This window comes from Brachyistius frenatus, unplaced genomic scaffold (genome assembly GCF_029030835.1).
Source record: "Brachyistius frenatus isolate BFR_SWC_R1_liver_20210118 unplaced genomic scaffold, ASM2903083v1 Contig_149, whole genome shotgun sequence".
Classification (NCBI taxonomy): domain Eukaryota; kingdom Metazoa; phylum Chordata; class Actinopteri; family Embiotocidae; genus Brachyistius; species Brachyistius frenatus.
The window spans coordinates 921,393-938,449 of NW_027210748.1; the positions used below are offsets into that span (position 1 = coordinate 921,393).

Consider the following 17,057-nt stretch of genomic DNA (forward strand, 5'->3'; position numbering starts at 1 on the left):
ACAGGTTTTGGAGCAACATATGCCGCAATATGATAAATATGACAAAGAAGGCTGCGAACCGATGTCTTTGGGCCATTTGCAATTCAATATGGGTTTAGATGATACATTTATATATATATACAGTGAACCCTCGTTTTTCGCGGGGGTTACGTTCCAAATAGAAACCGTGATAGGCGAAATCCGTGAAGTAGTAACCTTTATTTTACAATTGAAATAGATAGAACTGGACATGAAATATATCTACGTTACATATAGTTGTAATGTGATTTCAATGCACGATGCAAATCCGTGAAGCAGCGAGACCGTGAAAGGTGAACCGCGTTATAGCGAGGGTTCACTGTATATATATATATACAGCTCTGGAAAAAAATTAAGAAAATTTGAAATGATCAGTTTCTCTAGTTTTACTATATATATATGTATATGTATATGTATACACCTTACCATATATATATATATCTTTCTGTCACTCCTTTAATTTTCTTTTATCGTCTTTTATTCTGGCAAAGCTGACTGTAAGAACCACACACGTCCAATGTACCGCTACTATCTCGTACCTGTGCTAATGGCAATAAGTCTTCTGAATCTTAATTCTTCCTCTTTAAAAAAATAAAAAATAAAAAAAAAAACACCTAAGGATTTCTTCAGAAAATAGTTTGCTGACAAAGATCAGTCCAGTGTTTGTGAAGAGCAGCAATCAGAGCTCAGACACATATGCTTGTCAAAAACAGCCCATCTTTTATTATTCATGTGCGATAGGATAAAAACAAAAAAAACAACAGCAGCTCTGTGGGCAAAGTAACAACAGGGAAACAACGCTGTGGAAGAGGCCGACAACGACAGTCACGTGTACACAGTGTATTGAGTAAATGTTGGCTCTGTCGGTTTCCCTCGGTTCAACCACACCTCTGCTCTGTGGCTGCTTTTCGGTTCTTCAGTGTTTGTAGTGTTTTTATGTTTTTATGCCAGCGACACCAGTGATATGTTTTTATGTAGTTGCTCAATGAACTTTCAAGTCTGAAACATCTTTCGGAATATAAACAAAGAGGCTACTTTCACTCCTTTATCTTCTGGTTCTTACAAATTCCATCAGGAGGAACATTTGGATTTCTCCCAGGGAAATGATATCGTTCTGAAGAAACATTTGAACTTTTTGAGGCTTGTAAGGCTTTCCCAGAGGAGAATGAGTTCATCTCAGGTTCATTAACAGAGTAAAGGTGAGACCTTACAACATAATGAGAGAAACCAAACAATTTGAACAGTGGAAAAAGAAAAAAAACATCCTTTAATTAGAAAGAATCCTCCTACTGAACCAGACTAAGAGGTCTGTAGCCATCTGCATTCAACTGGATGAGGAAGAAGGAGAAAAGAACAGCATAGATCACCTAGATTATCCTAACGGCTGAGGCCAACAGCTCCAAAGCAAGCTGAAGCTAAATCTAAGTGTCACTTAAGAGATGCTGCATAATAACAAAAAGCAAATGGCGGCTGTTGACGGGACGTGGCTCCAGAGCATCATTACTTTCTGTGTGAAACGACGGTGTTTTTGCCATGCTTGCAGTTTCCCCACACCTCCCGTCTTTGTTGCTAAGCTAGGCTAAAAAGTTTCTGGTCATATCTGTGGTACTGGACACACGTGCAGATTATATACTGACGTGGAAATATTCATCTGACTCAACGTGTCGATAAACAAGCTTACTATAAATGTAAATGACCGGGGAACTTCGTTGATTTGAAAATTCTGTTTCTTAGGTAGAAGTCAGCATCAATTTGAGCGAGAGATGAGAAGTTTAAAAAGTTTAAAAAAAAAAAATCTGTTAAGTAAAAGACCTCAGTGGCCCACTGCACAGTACATGAGCATAACACACTCCCTGGTCCAGTGATCTGTTGCCACGGTGACAACAAAGCTGCCTTTGGGCTTTCATGTGGTTTGAATGTACCTTCTTTAGCACCATGAGAAGAATTGAGGGAACTTGTGGGGTCAGTTACTGATGAAAGAAGAGAAGAACAGGAATAAAGACTTTTTTTTTTTTCTTATCAAAAGACTGGTTGACTCCTTTTTCTGCGTTTTAAAAGGATGACACGTATGAGTCGACGGTAATACAGTGACCACATGTTGACCTTACACATCAGTGAACGGTAACTGTAATAAGGTTAATGTCCTAAGGCTTTACATCACTAGCAGCATTCCTTTATTTAGCACCAAAAAGAGTGTAGTGTGTCCTTAGGTACCAGTGATTGGTGTTGAGGTGAGAGGTTACAGTTGAGACTTCAGGGTCTCGGTGCCTTGCAGGACTGGCAGCAGGCCTTTCTGTAGTACCAATGGGAACACAGTTTCACCTTCAGAACCAAGGCACAGTTGGCTGTCGCCTTATCTTGGCAGGAGTTGTCTACTGCTACCGATGCCGCTGGGGCCGCTGCTGGTTAAACACACAGAAGACACTCGAGTTGTTATGGCATTCCTTGAAAAAAAAAAACTGTTTAACATCATTATTCGCACGACTGTAATGCGGTCGGGTCATAAGCATCACATCCTCAAGTGTAATATTGCGATTATACAACAAGTTACCAACTAAATTAAAATATGTAATCTAACTGTGTTCATATTGTGGAGCCATTTGCTCTGGAAATATAAAACTTTTTGTTTGTGTGATCTTCGTTTCCATGGCAACACACGGGTATATGACTAAGAACCAGAAAACAATCAGTCGTGTCAGTCGACTCGTATGTAATGTATGCAATGTTCACCACTCCAGCAAGTAGGCCGACTCTTAGCAGCGACCCTAGCAACAGAGAGGAATTCTTGTCCGTTTTAATGCTCTCTAGAGATCGTGGGATTTATCAAACTGAATAAATTCAGCACATAGAAACCGTAAACTGCTTAGAGAGCTCAAGTGAGATAACACCTAAAAAGAATAATCCATGGACACATGAATTTTTAAGGTAGTAAGAACCATGTCACCCACACACCGGACTGCGGTCAAGCTAGACGGTGCTAGGGTTTTAAGTGCGCGACTATCCGTAGTTCACGGTACGGGTGCTCGGAGTGACAAAAAAGGACAAACAAGGACCCAATTACGTGTAATGGTTTACATTTAATAGGCCTATAACAAGTAAAAACAACATTATATGGCATATTATATGAAATTGAATTCCAGTTATATGTTTGCCGTCGAGATAGATGGAGTGATATTTACTAGTGGTCAGCAGGGTGTAATGATGTCATGTTGACTTGAGCATGTTCCAAATGTACAGTTGACCAATCAGATCTCTGGGTCAGAACTACTCGTTGTAGGACGTTGCATTAGCTGCGGTAAATGCGTCCGATGTGTTTTTTGTTTTTTTTCGGTACCTGGTGCTTCGGTTGGACAGGTCTGGATTTCACAGCTCTGTCTGGCTTCTGGCTTCAGGGCCGAATCGCAGCTGTGGCCCCGTGTTACCAGCTCCTCTCCTTGGTAACACTTGACTTCTCGCACTTGAACACCACTCCCACACGTCTTACTGCACTGAGGGGGGAAAAGCACTTGTTATTTCTTCTCAACACACTATTGATGATCAGATCTACAAACTCTTAATTCCAATAGTAATAATCTGAAGTACAACCACGTGTACGTGGAGATCACGCGGCTATCTGATGACATCTGTCTGGATCATGTTCTTTATATAGGATTAGAATCTATACTTTTGTTGTCCTAATTGTCCTACATTAAATCTACTATGTTGAGTATTTGTACAAATAACATCTACATTGAGTGTGTGTCCATCTTGGAATAGGTTTCCTTTTTCCATTCCTTTTTCCTGAAGTTTCTCTCAATGTTTTCCCATTAAAGTTTTTTGGGACTAAAACTGATTTGATTTGATAACTTTGAGACTATCTAAGATCATTGTGGTTTTATACTTTGCAGGTTGATGCATCAACAGGTAGACATGGAGACAGTTACCTGAGACCAGGATGTGGTGAACCACTTGGAACAGGGTCTCTGGAAACAGGAGGAGGTGGTCTCCGGTTTGTTGGTTTGTTCGCACCTGCTGTCTGGAAACTCTTTGAACACGCCTCCTTCCAGGCCGGCACATACCACCTGACGTTGCCGCCCACCACGTCCACACGTGGCATTACACTAGAACACACGTACACAACAAATTGAACTTCATAGATCTTTTCATATGCAGCTAAAAATCACATGCTATAATCTGCCAGAGTTACCTGCTGCCACTCCTGTTCAACCCAATGGGGGGCACAGTCTTTGTCACCACAGGGATAGATGGCCAGTGGGCGCAGTGATTGGTCACACTGCTCCTCCGACATCACAAGCCCACCTGATGACCGACAGGTCACTGCACGCACCATCCTTCCTTCCCCACACACACCTGAGCACTGCCGCAACATACACATCGTTTTAATTCACATGGTTGAATGTAGCTTTGCTCGATGAGTATGTGCAGTAAAATGAAAAGAAAAACTCACAGGTCCCCAATCGGAAACTGTCCATCGTCGGTCGCACGGTTGGCTTTCACATTCCTGACTTTCGATTGGCTGAGAGGACTTGTTACACAGTCTCATTTCCATTGAGCAGCGAACCTCTCGAGTCCGGACTCCCCGAGAGCCACAACGTGCTGAGCACTAAAACATACAGTCACACACAAACACTTTTTTTCTTTGCATTAATATTAACTGTAGCACAACTTATAGGTGCTGGTTGTTCGTTATAAAGGTACAGCTTTGAAGAATACATGAGCAGTCATGAAATGACATGCAAAACTAACATGAAAAAATACTACTGCTAACGCGTTTTCTTTGCAGTGATTTTTTTCAGGCTTTTAATGCCGTTCTGTTTGTAAGTTTTGTCTATTTGACATATTGATCAGACAGGGTTTACAATATTTCAAGTATGTCTGAAGAAAACATTCAGGGGCCCAATTGACTAGTGAAAACTGTCCTTTTTTCAGGCTGGCCAGTGAAAATCCCTTCTTGATGCACTTTTAATCAAAAGAGATGGGGGACAATATTCAGACTGGTTTTATGAAAAAATGCATTCAAAGTCTTAAGACAAAATGCCTTCCAACCTTTGTTTTAATAAAAATATCTACCTTGTTACAAGGAGAACAAAATATAGTAACACAAAGAGAAGTTAGCTCTAAAAAAGGCAAAAAGTACTTACTTGATTTGTCAAATCTGCAGATAAATCTCAGAAACATGTTAAAAAAAAAAGGTTTGTTTATCATTCTTTCTATTCAGCTTGAGTAGAAGGATTGATTACAGCAAGCAAAACTTGTTTCAAGGTTGTTATGGACGCTTGGTTTTTGTTTAAAGGCGGACTTGCAAATTGTGCATGTAAATCCCCTAAAACTCAAACAACCAACATCGTCTGTCTGGAATGTACTTGTACCAACACACAGGGTTGTTCCGGGAGGGTTAGAAATTATCTGTTGATGTGTACCTCGGCGCTGGGGCTTGTTTTATTACCTGTGACCACTCCGACACCTCCCACTGGGGTCCACAGCTCTGGCCGATGCAGACCTTTCGATTGGCTGGCTTGTGAAGGTCATGCAACAGACACAGCGAATCATAGACAGAGGAGTCGAGGCCAGGTGACAGCATCTTCCAGCAGCGCACAGTACGGTACTGGACGCCCTCACCACAAGTCCGCGAACACTCGCTCCAACCACTTGTCTCCCATCTGAAGAGAAGGTGGGAGAGGTGTCGTTATTAGGGTCCTAAGTACAATGTAATACATTTTCAGGGATATTTGGTGGATGAAACTATTTTAGTCATATCAAAAAAAAAATAGAGGCACAACCAGGTACTGAGAAGCTTGGCTGCAGCCACTGAAAAGAGGAAAATGAAAGTAAGAGCAGAAAAGAATGGAAAAGAGGCAGCTGTTAGGTTTGTTAGAGAGGGAGAGCAAAGCAGGGCAGGAAAAGTCCCAGACATGTAAGCTTTAAAACTGTTAAAACTCTGGCGAGTGAGTTGGCGGAAGCATCCGAAAAGGGTAATCTCTGGATTTTGGCAGAGAAGGGATAGTACTGGTGGTCATTGTATAAGGTTTCAACTCGTGGCTTTGAGAAATATGACGTTGCCAAAGTATGTTTTAGATTAGATGTAAAGCAGGTAGAGCAGAGGTGATGTTGAGCCTTTCCAAGCTGAATTTGAAAATACACCAGTGAAGGGAGGCTCCCACTTGATTCACCCCAGAAAGATCCTGTACACTCTTACCTTGTTGCTAAGTGCTTGTACTATATAGACTTACCTGAGTGTATGAGCGTAGCATAGTGTTAGCATTGCATCCTGTGAATCAGTGAGGCGTTTGGTAGGTGAAGACAGGGTAGTAATATTCAGTCAGTCGACCCTCACGGTGTTACTCCGCAATACTAAGGCACTTTGTGTGTTCTTTCAAATACAAGTACCTGGTCACTTTTAGCACCACCTGGGCTTTTTCAATATATGTACTGCTATGTCACGTATTGTAAGTCGTTAAAAATTAAAACATAATTTAATTTCAATAAAATAAAAAATAAAAAACACAGGCAGGTAGGTTTGGTTTCTTAAAACATGTTGCCCATGGTAACAAATAAAAGCAGCCAATGAGTGCTTTTCTGGGTGTTCATGATTGGAAAAAAACTTTTAGGTTTCCCCTGGGCTTACTTACACTGGGGCCATAGCAGATATAAACATACATCATTTGTTATTAAATGTGACCTCAGAGGGTGTCATGTGAAACTCATTAGTTTTTCTGAGGCATCATCACTTCTTTGAAACTGCCATATGAAAATTAAAGCATCTTAAACTTCTTAATGTATTTTGTGTCAGCCAGTTTATATCCGTTAGGGCAGTACCGTGGAGGACATTCCTTTCCGGTGCAGAACTCATGTGTGGGTTCTGGTTTGGTCAGAGAGTCACAGTAACTGTCATCGACTTCAGTACCATCATACCGGACACACAGGGCATAGCTGGTGGAGATACCTGGGAATACACACACACACACACACACACACACACACACACACACACACACACACACACACACACACACACACACACACACACACACACACACACACACACACACACACACACACACACACACACTAAAAACATGAGACTCTTCATTTGATATTGTATAAAACTCTCTTTGGCAGATGGATGGGAAAAACTGAACATTTTATTTCTTGAAGGACCTCTGTATTTGGCTGTATTAAATATTTTTCTCACTTCAGACCAGTCTGCTTGACCATGCTGCTGAGAAGCACCTCCATATCATTACGCTGCCACCAACATGCTCGCCTGAAGGGATGAGCAGTGCCTGGCGTTCACCTGACAGAGCGTGTGGAATTCTTCAGAAAAATAGCTCAGTTTTGGACTCATCAGATCAGAAAGTATTTTTCCACGTGCTCTCAGAGTCCTTTAGATGCACTCTAGAAAACTCCAGTATGGTGGCCTTGAAGGTCAAACGCAAAAACCAAAAACATTGTCGAAAATGCAAAGACATTTCAGAAAACAAAAACATTTCAGAAAAACAAACATATTTTTTTGCAAAATGTTTTTGTTTTGTGAAATGTTTTTGTGTTTTGTGAAATGTTTTGTGTTTTGTGAAATGTTTTTGTGTTTTGTGAAATGTTTTGTGTTTTGTGAAATGTTTTTGTGTTTTGTGAAATGTGTTTGTGTTTTGTGAAATGTTTGTGTTTTGCTAAATGTGTTTGTGTTTTGTGAAATGTGTTTGTGTTTTGTGAAATGTTTGTGTTTTGCTAAATGTTTTTGTGTTTTGTGAAATGTTTGTGTGTTTGACCTTCAGGGCCACCGTACTCCAGGCATGCCATCATATGCCTTTAACCCTGAGCTGCTTCGGTCTAGCTGCTCCACCATGGGGACCTGATTGATAGGGTGCTGGTGGGATAGTCGTTCCTCTGGCAGGTTCTCCCATCTCTGCCGATGACTTCTGAAGCACTGTTAAAGTGACCATTGGGTCTCTGCTCACCACCCTGACATAAGGAGCTGCTTGCACAGTTTGACTGGATGGCCAACTCTAAGCAGACTGGTTTCATACTTCCTCCATTTCACACTTATTGAGGCCACCTTGTTCCTGGAAATACTCAGAGCTTTAAAGTCTTAGAAGCCATATGGTTTTACATTCTAATCCTGATCTAAAGCTTGCCACAGTTTTATCACGGTTGACAGTAACGTCCATGAAGTTCATGGCTTGGTTTTTGTCCTGACATGGGGTGTAAATTACGGGAACTATTGTGGGAATATGCAAGCCTTTCTAAAGTATATTATATTACGTTTGTCACATTGTTTTTATTTACATTTTACACAGCGTCCATACTTTTTTGGAAACAGATGTACATACAGCACTAGACAATCAGACATAAATATTTTCAACTTTCCCAAGAGGCGCTATCAGATAAAGAACATAGGTATTAATGTATTTGTTGATGTTGTGTAAATGTGCTAACCTGTTGTACAGGTTGAGCTGCATGGAGCATAAGCAGAAACCTTCCACCGATACATGTCTGCCAGACTAATATCTTGTTCCAGACCCACATCAAAGTCATTGCTGGAGTGAAACAGAAACAGAGACGGGCAGGTACATTTCTGAAATTTGATAACTTTTCTATTCATTTTATGTCTGAAAACTCACTAATGTATCAATTCCCGACAGTATATCACTCAAATTAGAATTGATGGTGATGATCTCGATCCGCAGGCAAGTCTCTTGCTCTCTTAATTAAATCTACATTAAAAGGTGATTTGAAGTAGTGCTCATTATAAATTATAATCACAGAATAAATAAATAACTAGAAATGTTATGACAGAGTAACATAATAAGCTCTAAAGATCCAAGCTGTTGAATATTATACGACATAAAAGTGTAGTGAATTACGTCTATAATAACATTCAGTTGTCTTAAAACAAACATCTCTTGTACAACCTCATACCTCTCTGTGTTGGCTGCCTGGACTGCCGACACCTGTTGCAGCTGCACCAAGATGGCGGCGTGGGAGCCGACGTCTGTTTCTGCATGTGCCATCGAGTGTGTGTCAGTAACCATGAGCATGTCCGAGTGCATTTCCAACTGTGAAACGGTGTGGATATCTGTGTCTCTGGAAGCCAGCATTTCCACATGTGTTTCTGATTGTGAATGGGGATCGGCGATCGTGTGTTTTAAAGAGTGTGTGTTTGACTGGATGAGGCTGTGTGTGTTTGACTGCGTTTGGTTGTAATGTAAACCCTCCAGTAGCAGTGGAGAATAGGGGACATCTTCTGGCAGAGCTGGAGAACGAACACTCTGACCACCTGTGGATGGACATAATTTGAAATGGTGGAAAGTAATTAAGTACATCTACTCAAATACAGTAGTGTGCAATTTTGAGGTATTTGTACTTTACTTAAGTATTTCCATTTGATGCTACTTTACATTTCCACTCCACTGGATTGCAGAAAAATATACGGTACTTTCTACTCCACACATTTTTTTGGAAAGTTTTGACACAATGTAACAATATAGCAATGACAATATAACAGGCTTTTTAAAAATGTAAAAAAAAAGCAAAACCAATTTGTGTATTACAACTTTGTTTTTTGCCGTTTCTTTTTCCAGTAATCATCTCGCAACCGCTCAGATCTATATGGCTTCCCTGTATATAGAACTGGAAATAAAGTCATTCAAATTGGCTCCACCTGCACCTACTACAGTAGCAACAAGTTGATTACACTAATGCTGGAGTACTAATAATTTTGTTATGTCATAAGTTATCATTAGTCATAGGGACCAAACCAGTACTTTTATGTTAATACATAAACTAAATGTAAAAAAAAAAAAAAGGATCTGAATGCTCCCTTCATCACTGCTAAATTACAATTTAAACAAACAACCCTTCTCACAAGGAACGTAGATCTACAGAGATAAGAGGGTCTCTGGCAAAACACCAATTAAGACAAGACAAGGAGAGAGTTGAATATTGGTGTTGTACATATACATATTTTGATCGTACCATCGTACGATCAAAACTGTCTGCAATCTGAGCAATTTTAGCTCTGGACCATTGAACCCAGTGAAGTATTTTGAAGTGTATTACATAATGTCTGGCATTAAAGAGGTTAAAGAATAAACCATCTCAGGTATAATCATCCAGTTCTTCAACTACATACGTGCTCCAGGCACCTCACATTCATGATATTGATAGAATCTGAAGTGAGATTGCTATAAATCATACCGTGAAATCTCAGCCCACTGAAAGATGGCATCTATTGTGGTGAGCAGAGGCTTCGGTATATCTAAAATTACGTCTCATAGGATGGTGATATTCATTTGTTATCTATACAAAATAGTGATGTCACTACATACTGTACGTAACCGTGATATATACAAAGAAATATGACCCCGTTTCAAAAGAAAAGTTGGAACGTTGTGTAAAACATAAATAAAAACTGAATACAATGATTTGCAAATCATGTCAACCTATATTTATTTGAAAAAAGACAGCATGTTAAATGTTGAAACTGAGAATTTATTTTTCAACTGCCACGCGCTTTCAACTTACGAGGATCATGGGATTCATCAATATAAGAACACAGGTCTGAACAAATCCTTGAATCTAGTCGTAGACTTTTTCTGAGAACATTTTTTGAGGGACCAATTTCAGAAAAATCTTAAGAAGATATTGGTGAATGAGGCCCCAAGTCTGGGTACGAAACTAAAATGACAAAGACAACAAAGGAGTCCCCAAACTGTTTAGAAGCTGAAATCATATATCAGCCAAGAATGGGACAACATTTCACATTCAGAACTCCAGCAAATGGTCTCCCAAGTTCCCAGACGTTTACAAAGTGTTGTTAAAAGAAGAAGTGATGCAAAGCAGTGGAACCATTGCCCCTCTGCCAACTTTTTTGAAACATGTTGCTGGCATTAAATTGAAAATGAGCATATATTTTTCATAGAACAATAGCATTTCTCAGTTTACACAGTTGATATGTTGTCTTTTGTCTGTTTTCAATTAAATATGGGTTTTTACATGTTTTGCAAAATAATCGCGTTGTTTTTATTTCCATTTCACACAGAATTTCAACTTGTTTTGAAACAGGGTTGTATTCATACTGTGTTAATTTAACACATACAGTAAAATCGGGATCATTCCAACGGCAGAATTGATTTCACACTCTTATGCCACTACTGCCTCCTTTCAATGATTGCAATCTCCTGAGTAATGGACAAAATGTAAACTGTCCTATTTGGCTTTTATAATGGTCAAAGGCCCATTGGTATTTGATGGGTTGATCCGGTCAAGTCCATCATATGTATTTATACCATATTCTTACTTGTGCACTTATGGCTTGAGTCAAAGCCTATTTCCTGTGTCTTTGTTTGTCTTATTAGAAATGCTCCAAACCTGCCCATTTTATTAAAAAGAATGTTTTTACCCACAACTTAGACCAATATAATTCGATTGCTGTATTCTCAAAAGTTACGAAGCAAGTAGGCATGCTGGCAAATGTGAAATTGTCTTATCCAATAACTACAACCCCTGTCTAACTATCTGGTTGGGCGGCCGTCGAAGAGTGTCCATTACATTTAGGCTTGAGTTCATCTTTATAAGGTTCTTGCCCCAAACACAAGACTTATTTACAATTTCCTAAACGTCCTCTTCCTTTGTAACTTTTCAAAATAAAGCAGCCAAAATTGATAGCTCTAAGCGATTGATAGAAATAGAATTTATTTTTAATATAACACACTTTTCAATAAAGACCAAACAAAGATAATAAAAAGAGGCTTTAACTTAAAAACCAGAAGTGCATAAGGTGGAAAGGTGTATAAATATAAACATAAATATAAATATATACATTACATATAAATTAACCCTTTAATGTATAGAGGTCACTACAGTGGACAGCTATTCAAATGTTGTTTTCTTGTATATGCATGGGTTTTGATGGCATAGTTGCACATCAGCCACTATAGTGAACGCTATTGCATCATCCCATACGAGGCTGATGTGCAACTATGCCATCAAAACCCATGTATATACAAGAAAACAACATTTGAATAGCTGTCCACTCTATACATGAAAGGGTTAAGAAGTGACTGATAGAAATGGACTGTGAAATGCTTTTTCCCCTCATGCATCTATTACATAATAAAATATCAACAAAAGGACCAGCCCATCAACAGTTCTCTTACAGCAGGACACCCCTCTTGATAGCATAATCATAATAACTTTGATACGTTTTACATTCATATCGCGAAAATATCAACATAGTGAATTCTTTTGGCCACAACAATAATCTTTGTAGTGAAAATGTGATATATCGTGACAGCCACTAATGCAAAAGATGACTCAGATTTTTAGTAGGTGTAGTTTCATTCCTTCCACTATATTCCTGTCCTATCCTTTGTGTGGTCTCGAACCACTTACTTCTGGTACTGACTCACGATACTGCACAAACACCTCCTGTACTACCTATACTAAAAATCTAAAAGTTTTTTCTAAAAATGGCAATCCTAATTGCCATGAAATGTCTCCAGTATACTACAAAAAAATAAACTTTCAAGCATAAAACACAAAACACAGGCATTTAGGTCTATGTATTATTTCAATTTAGAAATTTGAACATTTCAAAAGCAAGCGCAACTTGGGAAAAAAGAAAAAAAGGTTTTGCTACCTGGGAACGAAAGCACGAGTGTGTTGTCGTTAGCAGTAGACGGCTCATCGATCGAGTTGGAGGAACTCCCTTGATGAGTAGAAGAACAAAAGGAGGACAATGAAACAAATACTGTTGTTAGATATTCACAGCACATTAATCACACACACAAGATGCAACAATGAGCAAACTAGTCACCAATGCTGTCACTAAGTGTTGTATGATTAAATACCATTATTTCAACACTAGAAACAACTTGGTTATTTGAAAACATCGCTGTGACTCACTGTAGCCAGATGGTGCTGGAGGTCCCCGCTCCTCCACATCGTTATGGCTGAACACATGACTGGTGATGTCAGCTGGTCTGTAGACCAAAATGGGCAATGGCGGTGGTGGCGGGCTGGTTGTCCTAATCTCCCAAACCACTTCCTCCTCTTCTTCCTGCAGCTGGAAATCTGAGTGGTCAACACCTCCCTCATTATAGGTGAGGTTAAGATGGGAGTGGGCGGGGCTTGTGGTGATGCCCTCTGCGGCGAAGAAGTCGTGAGACTTGAGGGGGATGGTGTACTCATAGGTGATGTGGGGGAGTTTCCCATTCAAGTTGTAGTACTACATACAGTACACAGGGATGAAATGATTCTGATTAACCACTTTATACTGGAGAGACATGCAACCATGTTTCATTGTGAAAACAATATGAACATTTGTCGTGTTCATAACGTAAATGTGGGTATGTATATTTGTGCTACCATAACAATAAGGCCTTGCAGTGTGGGTCCCTGAGCAATGATGTATTCTACCCCATCAGAGAACACATTGCTTGGACGTCGGTATTTGAACACTGTTCCCGCCACATGGAAGTTTTGAGGATTGTCAAACACAGTGTTTCCGTTGAAGAAGAAATGCCCCGCTTCATCTGAAAGTGCTAGGTAGGAAGGGAAATATCAGGGGATAGGACTGAAACAGTGATTTAAAAAAAAACTGGGTCAGAGCCCAAGAACATGACCACAAAAAGGACGAGTCATTTTGTAAAACAGTGGTACCCATGGTATAGCTACAAGTTCCAGTTTTGGAAGGTCACTTAACACATAACCAATAGTTAGATTAGTTAGCCTATTTTCCAATCGATACATTAAATACTATTGAATTTTAATAGAAAAAAAAAATCTTAAAACCAATGTTCAGTGGTACTGTTGACTTAAATCTGTTACTTCATACTCAGTATATTGACCCTAAAGAAGTTGTAGATTCTTACCCAGGATGTTTTCAGTCTTGTGTCTCTCTATAATCAGAATGTCTGACGCACCAGCAGGGATGTTGATGATGAACACATAACCTGATGAAAAAAAAAACACCCTTTAAACTAATGATTTAACATTCACCAGGAAACACTGTACAACCCGAATTCCCAAACAATTGTGATGCTGTGTAAAATGTAAATACAAACAGAGTGCAATGATTTGCAAATCCCATAAGGCCATATTTTATTGCAAATAGACCAAAGACAACATATCAAATGTTGAAATGTTGTTGTTTTATGAAAAAGATTTATTATTACTTAGAATTTTATCCCAGCAACACATCTCAAAAAAGTTGGGACAGGGGCAACAAAAGACTGCAAAAGTTGTGTAAAGATAAAAAAAAAAAAATATCACCTGGTGGAACATCTCACAACTAAATAGATTAATTGGCAACAGATCAGTAACTTGACTGAGTATAAAAACATAATTTCAGAGAGGCAGACTGTCTCAGCAGGGAAGATGGTGAGAGGTTCACTGTGTGAAAGACTGGGTGGGAAAATAGTGCAAAAATTTAAGAATAATGTTCCTCAAAGTAAATTTGCAAAGAATTTGGGGATTTCATTATCTACGGTTCATAATATCATTAAAAGATTCATAGAATCTGGACAAATCTATGTAAACAAGGGACCAGACCGAAAACCAATATTGAATAGCAGCGATCTTCAGGCCCTCAGGCAGCACTACATTAAAAACAGACATGATTCTGGAGTGGAAATCATTGTCTGGGCTAAGAAAAACTTCTAAAAACCATCATCTGTGAACTCAGTTCATCACGTTATCCACAAATGCAGGTTTAAACTCTACCATGCAAAGAGAAAACCAGATAGAAGCATGATCCATAAACACTGCTGCCTTCTCTGGACCCGAGAGCTCCGTAGTAGGAGAATGCAAGTGCTAAACTGGCCCATCTGCAGTACAGACCTGCCACCTATTGAAAACATTTGGTCATTAAACAAAGAATCAAACACAGGTGACCGTGAACTGTTGAGCAGCTAAAATCCTATATTAGGCAAGAACAACAAGTGGCCTGGTTTAGTAAGGCTATTTTACATTGAAGTCTGTGGAGAAAGACCAATGTTTTCCCCCAAAAGGGGCGTGGTGAGGAGAACCCGCCCTGGATGATGAAATGCCGGTCTGATCTATCCACTTGTATATTTTTATGATGTAGCCTATGTGTTCATTGCCATACAGAGTGGGGAAGTGAGAGCCCATCAGGTGGTCACTCAGGACGCATGTTGATGTGAGGTGGAAACACTCGGCCTAAAGATGGCCACTTGTGATCCGATCACGGCCAGGCCAGATATGTCCGGATTGAAATAGCCAAATGGAAACAGCTAAAACACTGACCGCGGATAATAGCCAGGCCAGTCACAGGCAACAAGTATACTATTTTCATGAAGTATGGGAAACAACATTTTTTTTGTTTTCACGACTGTAAATGACAAGTCTTGGTGTTGAATTTGCGCTACGAGTGTTGTCATTCGCTAAAAGAGTAATGTCAAGCGTCCACTTTATCAAACTTCACGGCAATTTTTCACAGGACTTTCCATCTGGAAGTGCTCTGTGAACAGAGATGGTGCTGAAAACAGAGCTTAAAAGGCTGCGGCGGCTGAAACGATCCAGTGTGATGAGTTGCTCGACTCCAGCGATACAGCCCAGCAGAACAAGACTGACAGATGAACATTTAAATGACTCCATAAGTGGATACACTCCGGCATCCATCTCTCTTGTTGATCCCATGCAGTGCCAGCCATCTTGTTAATTGTTGAAAAGACTGAATGCAACAACACGCATGTGAACTACAGATGGAGGGAATGTGAATGGAAGGGATGTGGTGATATGTGGACAGACAGAGAATAAAAGACAAGTGAGGAATAAATATTGTTTTGTTTTCTATGACAGATGTGAGTAGTGTGAGCTTCATCAATTGAAAACATGAAGAAATGCGTACAGGAAAAAGTTTCTCCATGCTTTTGAATTCAAGCTGTTTTGATGCAAAATGTAAGAGAAGATTATCAATGTGTGATTGCCCACATATTTTGTCAAAGTAGAGCTCCAAGGATGAAAGGTTGGAGACCTCTGGCTTACAGAGTGTTTGTTAGAAGAAGAGGTGATGCAACACAGTGGTAAACATTCCCCTGCCCCAACTTTTTTCAGATGTTTTTGCTGGCATCAAATTCAAAATGAGCATTGATTCTTCATAAAACAATAAAATTTCTGTTTCAACATTTGATAGGTTGTCTTTGGTCTATTTTCAATTAAATATGGGTTTATGTGTTTTACAAATCTTTGCATTCGATCTTTTTTATTTTACACAGCATCCCAACTTATTTGGAAATGGGGTTGTACTAAAGCTGTGTACAAAATCAAAAGTAAAGCACTTAAAATGGTTAAAATATCCCAAATGCATTTCTGTTCGGACATTTTGATCAACAGAAACATCACATAATTTTGATCTTAAGATTCTTCAAGGTTAGTTTACCTAAATCCCACAGAATCACTAGAATTATCATCTTGCATTTCTATGGCTTCACCAAGAGATGCAATTTACATCCATGTCTGTCCAAACTCATATAACATAAATATAGCCAAAACTTGGAAGGAACAAGCTATGTTGCTCTTGTTCTGCTGCATAGAAACAGAGAGCAGCTCTATTAGTGCAGAAATTCACCAAGAACCAAAAAAAAAATCAAGTCCTATTCTTCATGTGTGTTCATCCCTTAAATATGTAGGTCGCTGCAAAGAAGCTTCAAATTCTAAAATGTGAGACACTTTACACGCATCTTTAATCCTACAGCACAGAAAAACTAAACAATTACCACAATTTCAAGATTACCAAATATTTAATATTAAATATGGTCACAATAACCCCTCCTGTTCCATAGTTATGGCACTGAATAATGGCCAGAAAAGTATTTTTTACAAAGCATTATAATATCACGGTCATGTTGACCTTTGACCTGTTTGATATATATATCACCATATTCTATGTGAAACTTTTTTCATAATTAACATATAAATTATTGGGTTACCTGACAGTAAAAATGGTATTGCAATATCAATATACCATGTGAAGCTAGAGTATAGTCATGCCAGCAGTTTAAAACATTCTGCAAGGAAAC

General features: G+C 39.2%; 1 protein-coding gene across 1 annotated transcript in view; it reads right to left on the minus strand.

The window, feature by feature from the left end:
* Nucleotides 1-715: 715 nt before the first annotated feature.
* The window catches only part of LOC138631094 (ADAMTS-like protein 2), a 29,469-nt gene continuing 13,127 nt past the window's right edge, over nt 716-17,057 (minus strand). Inside the window, exons 7-20 of the mRNA XM_069715834.1 lie at nt 13,890-13,970; nt 13,384-13,559; nt 12,922-13,243; nt 12,656-12,724; nt 8,935-9,292; nt 8,452-8,552; nt 6,835-6,961; nt 5,465-5,678; nt 4,466-4,621; nt 4,205-4,375; nt 3,942-4,118; nt 3,353-3,506; nt 2,233-2,420; nt 716-1,988 (exon numbers count right to left, since the gene is read on the minus strand). Coding sequence (XP_069571935.1) covers nt 2,272-2,420; nt 3,353-3,506; nt 3,942-4,118; nt 4,205-4,375; nt 4,466-4,621; nt 5,465-5,678; nt 6,835-6,961; nt 8,452-8,552; nt 8,935-9,292; nt 12,656-12,724; nt 12,922-13,243; nt 13,384-13,559; nt 13,890-13,970 — 2,255 coding nt within the window. The 3' untranslated portion in view covers nt 716-1,988; nt 2,233-2,271. The remainder of the gene's footprint in view (nt 1,989-2,232; nt 2,421-3,352; nt 3,507-3,941; nt 4,119-4,204; nt 4,376-4,465; nt 4,622-5,464; nt 5,679-6,834; nt 6,962-8,451; nt 8,553-8,934; nt 9,293-12,655; nt 12,725-12,921; nt 13,244-13,383; nt 13,560-13,889; nt 13,971-17,057) is intronic.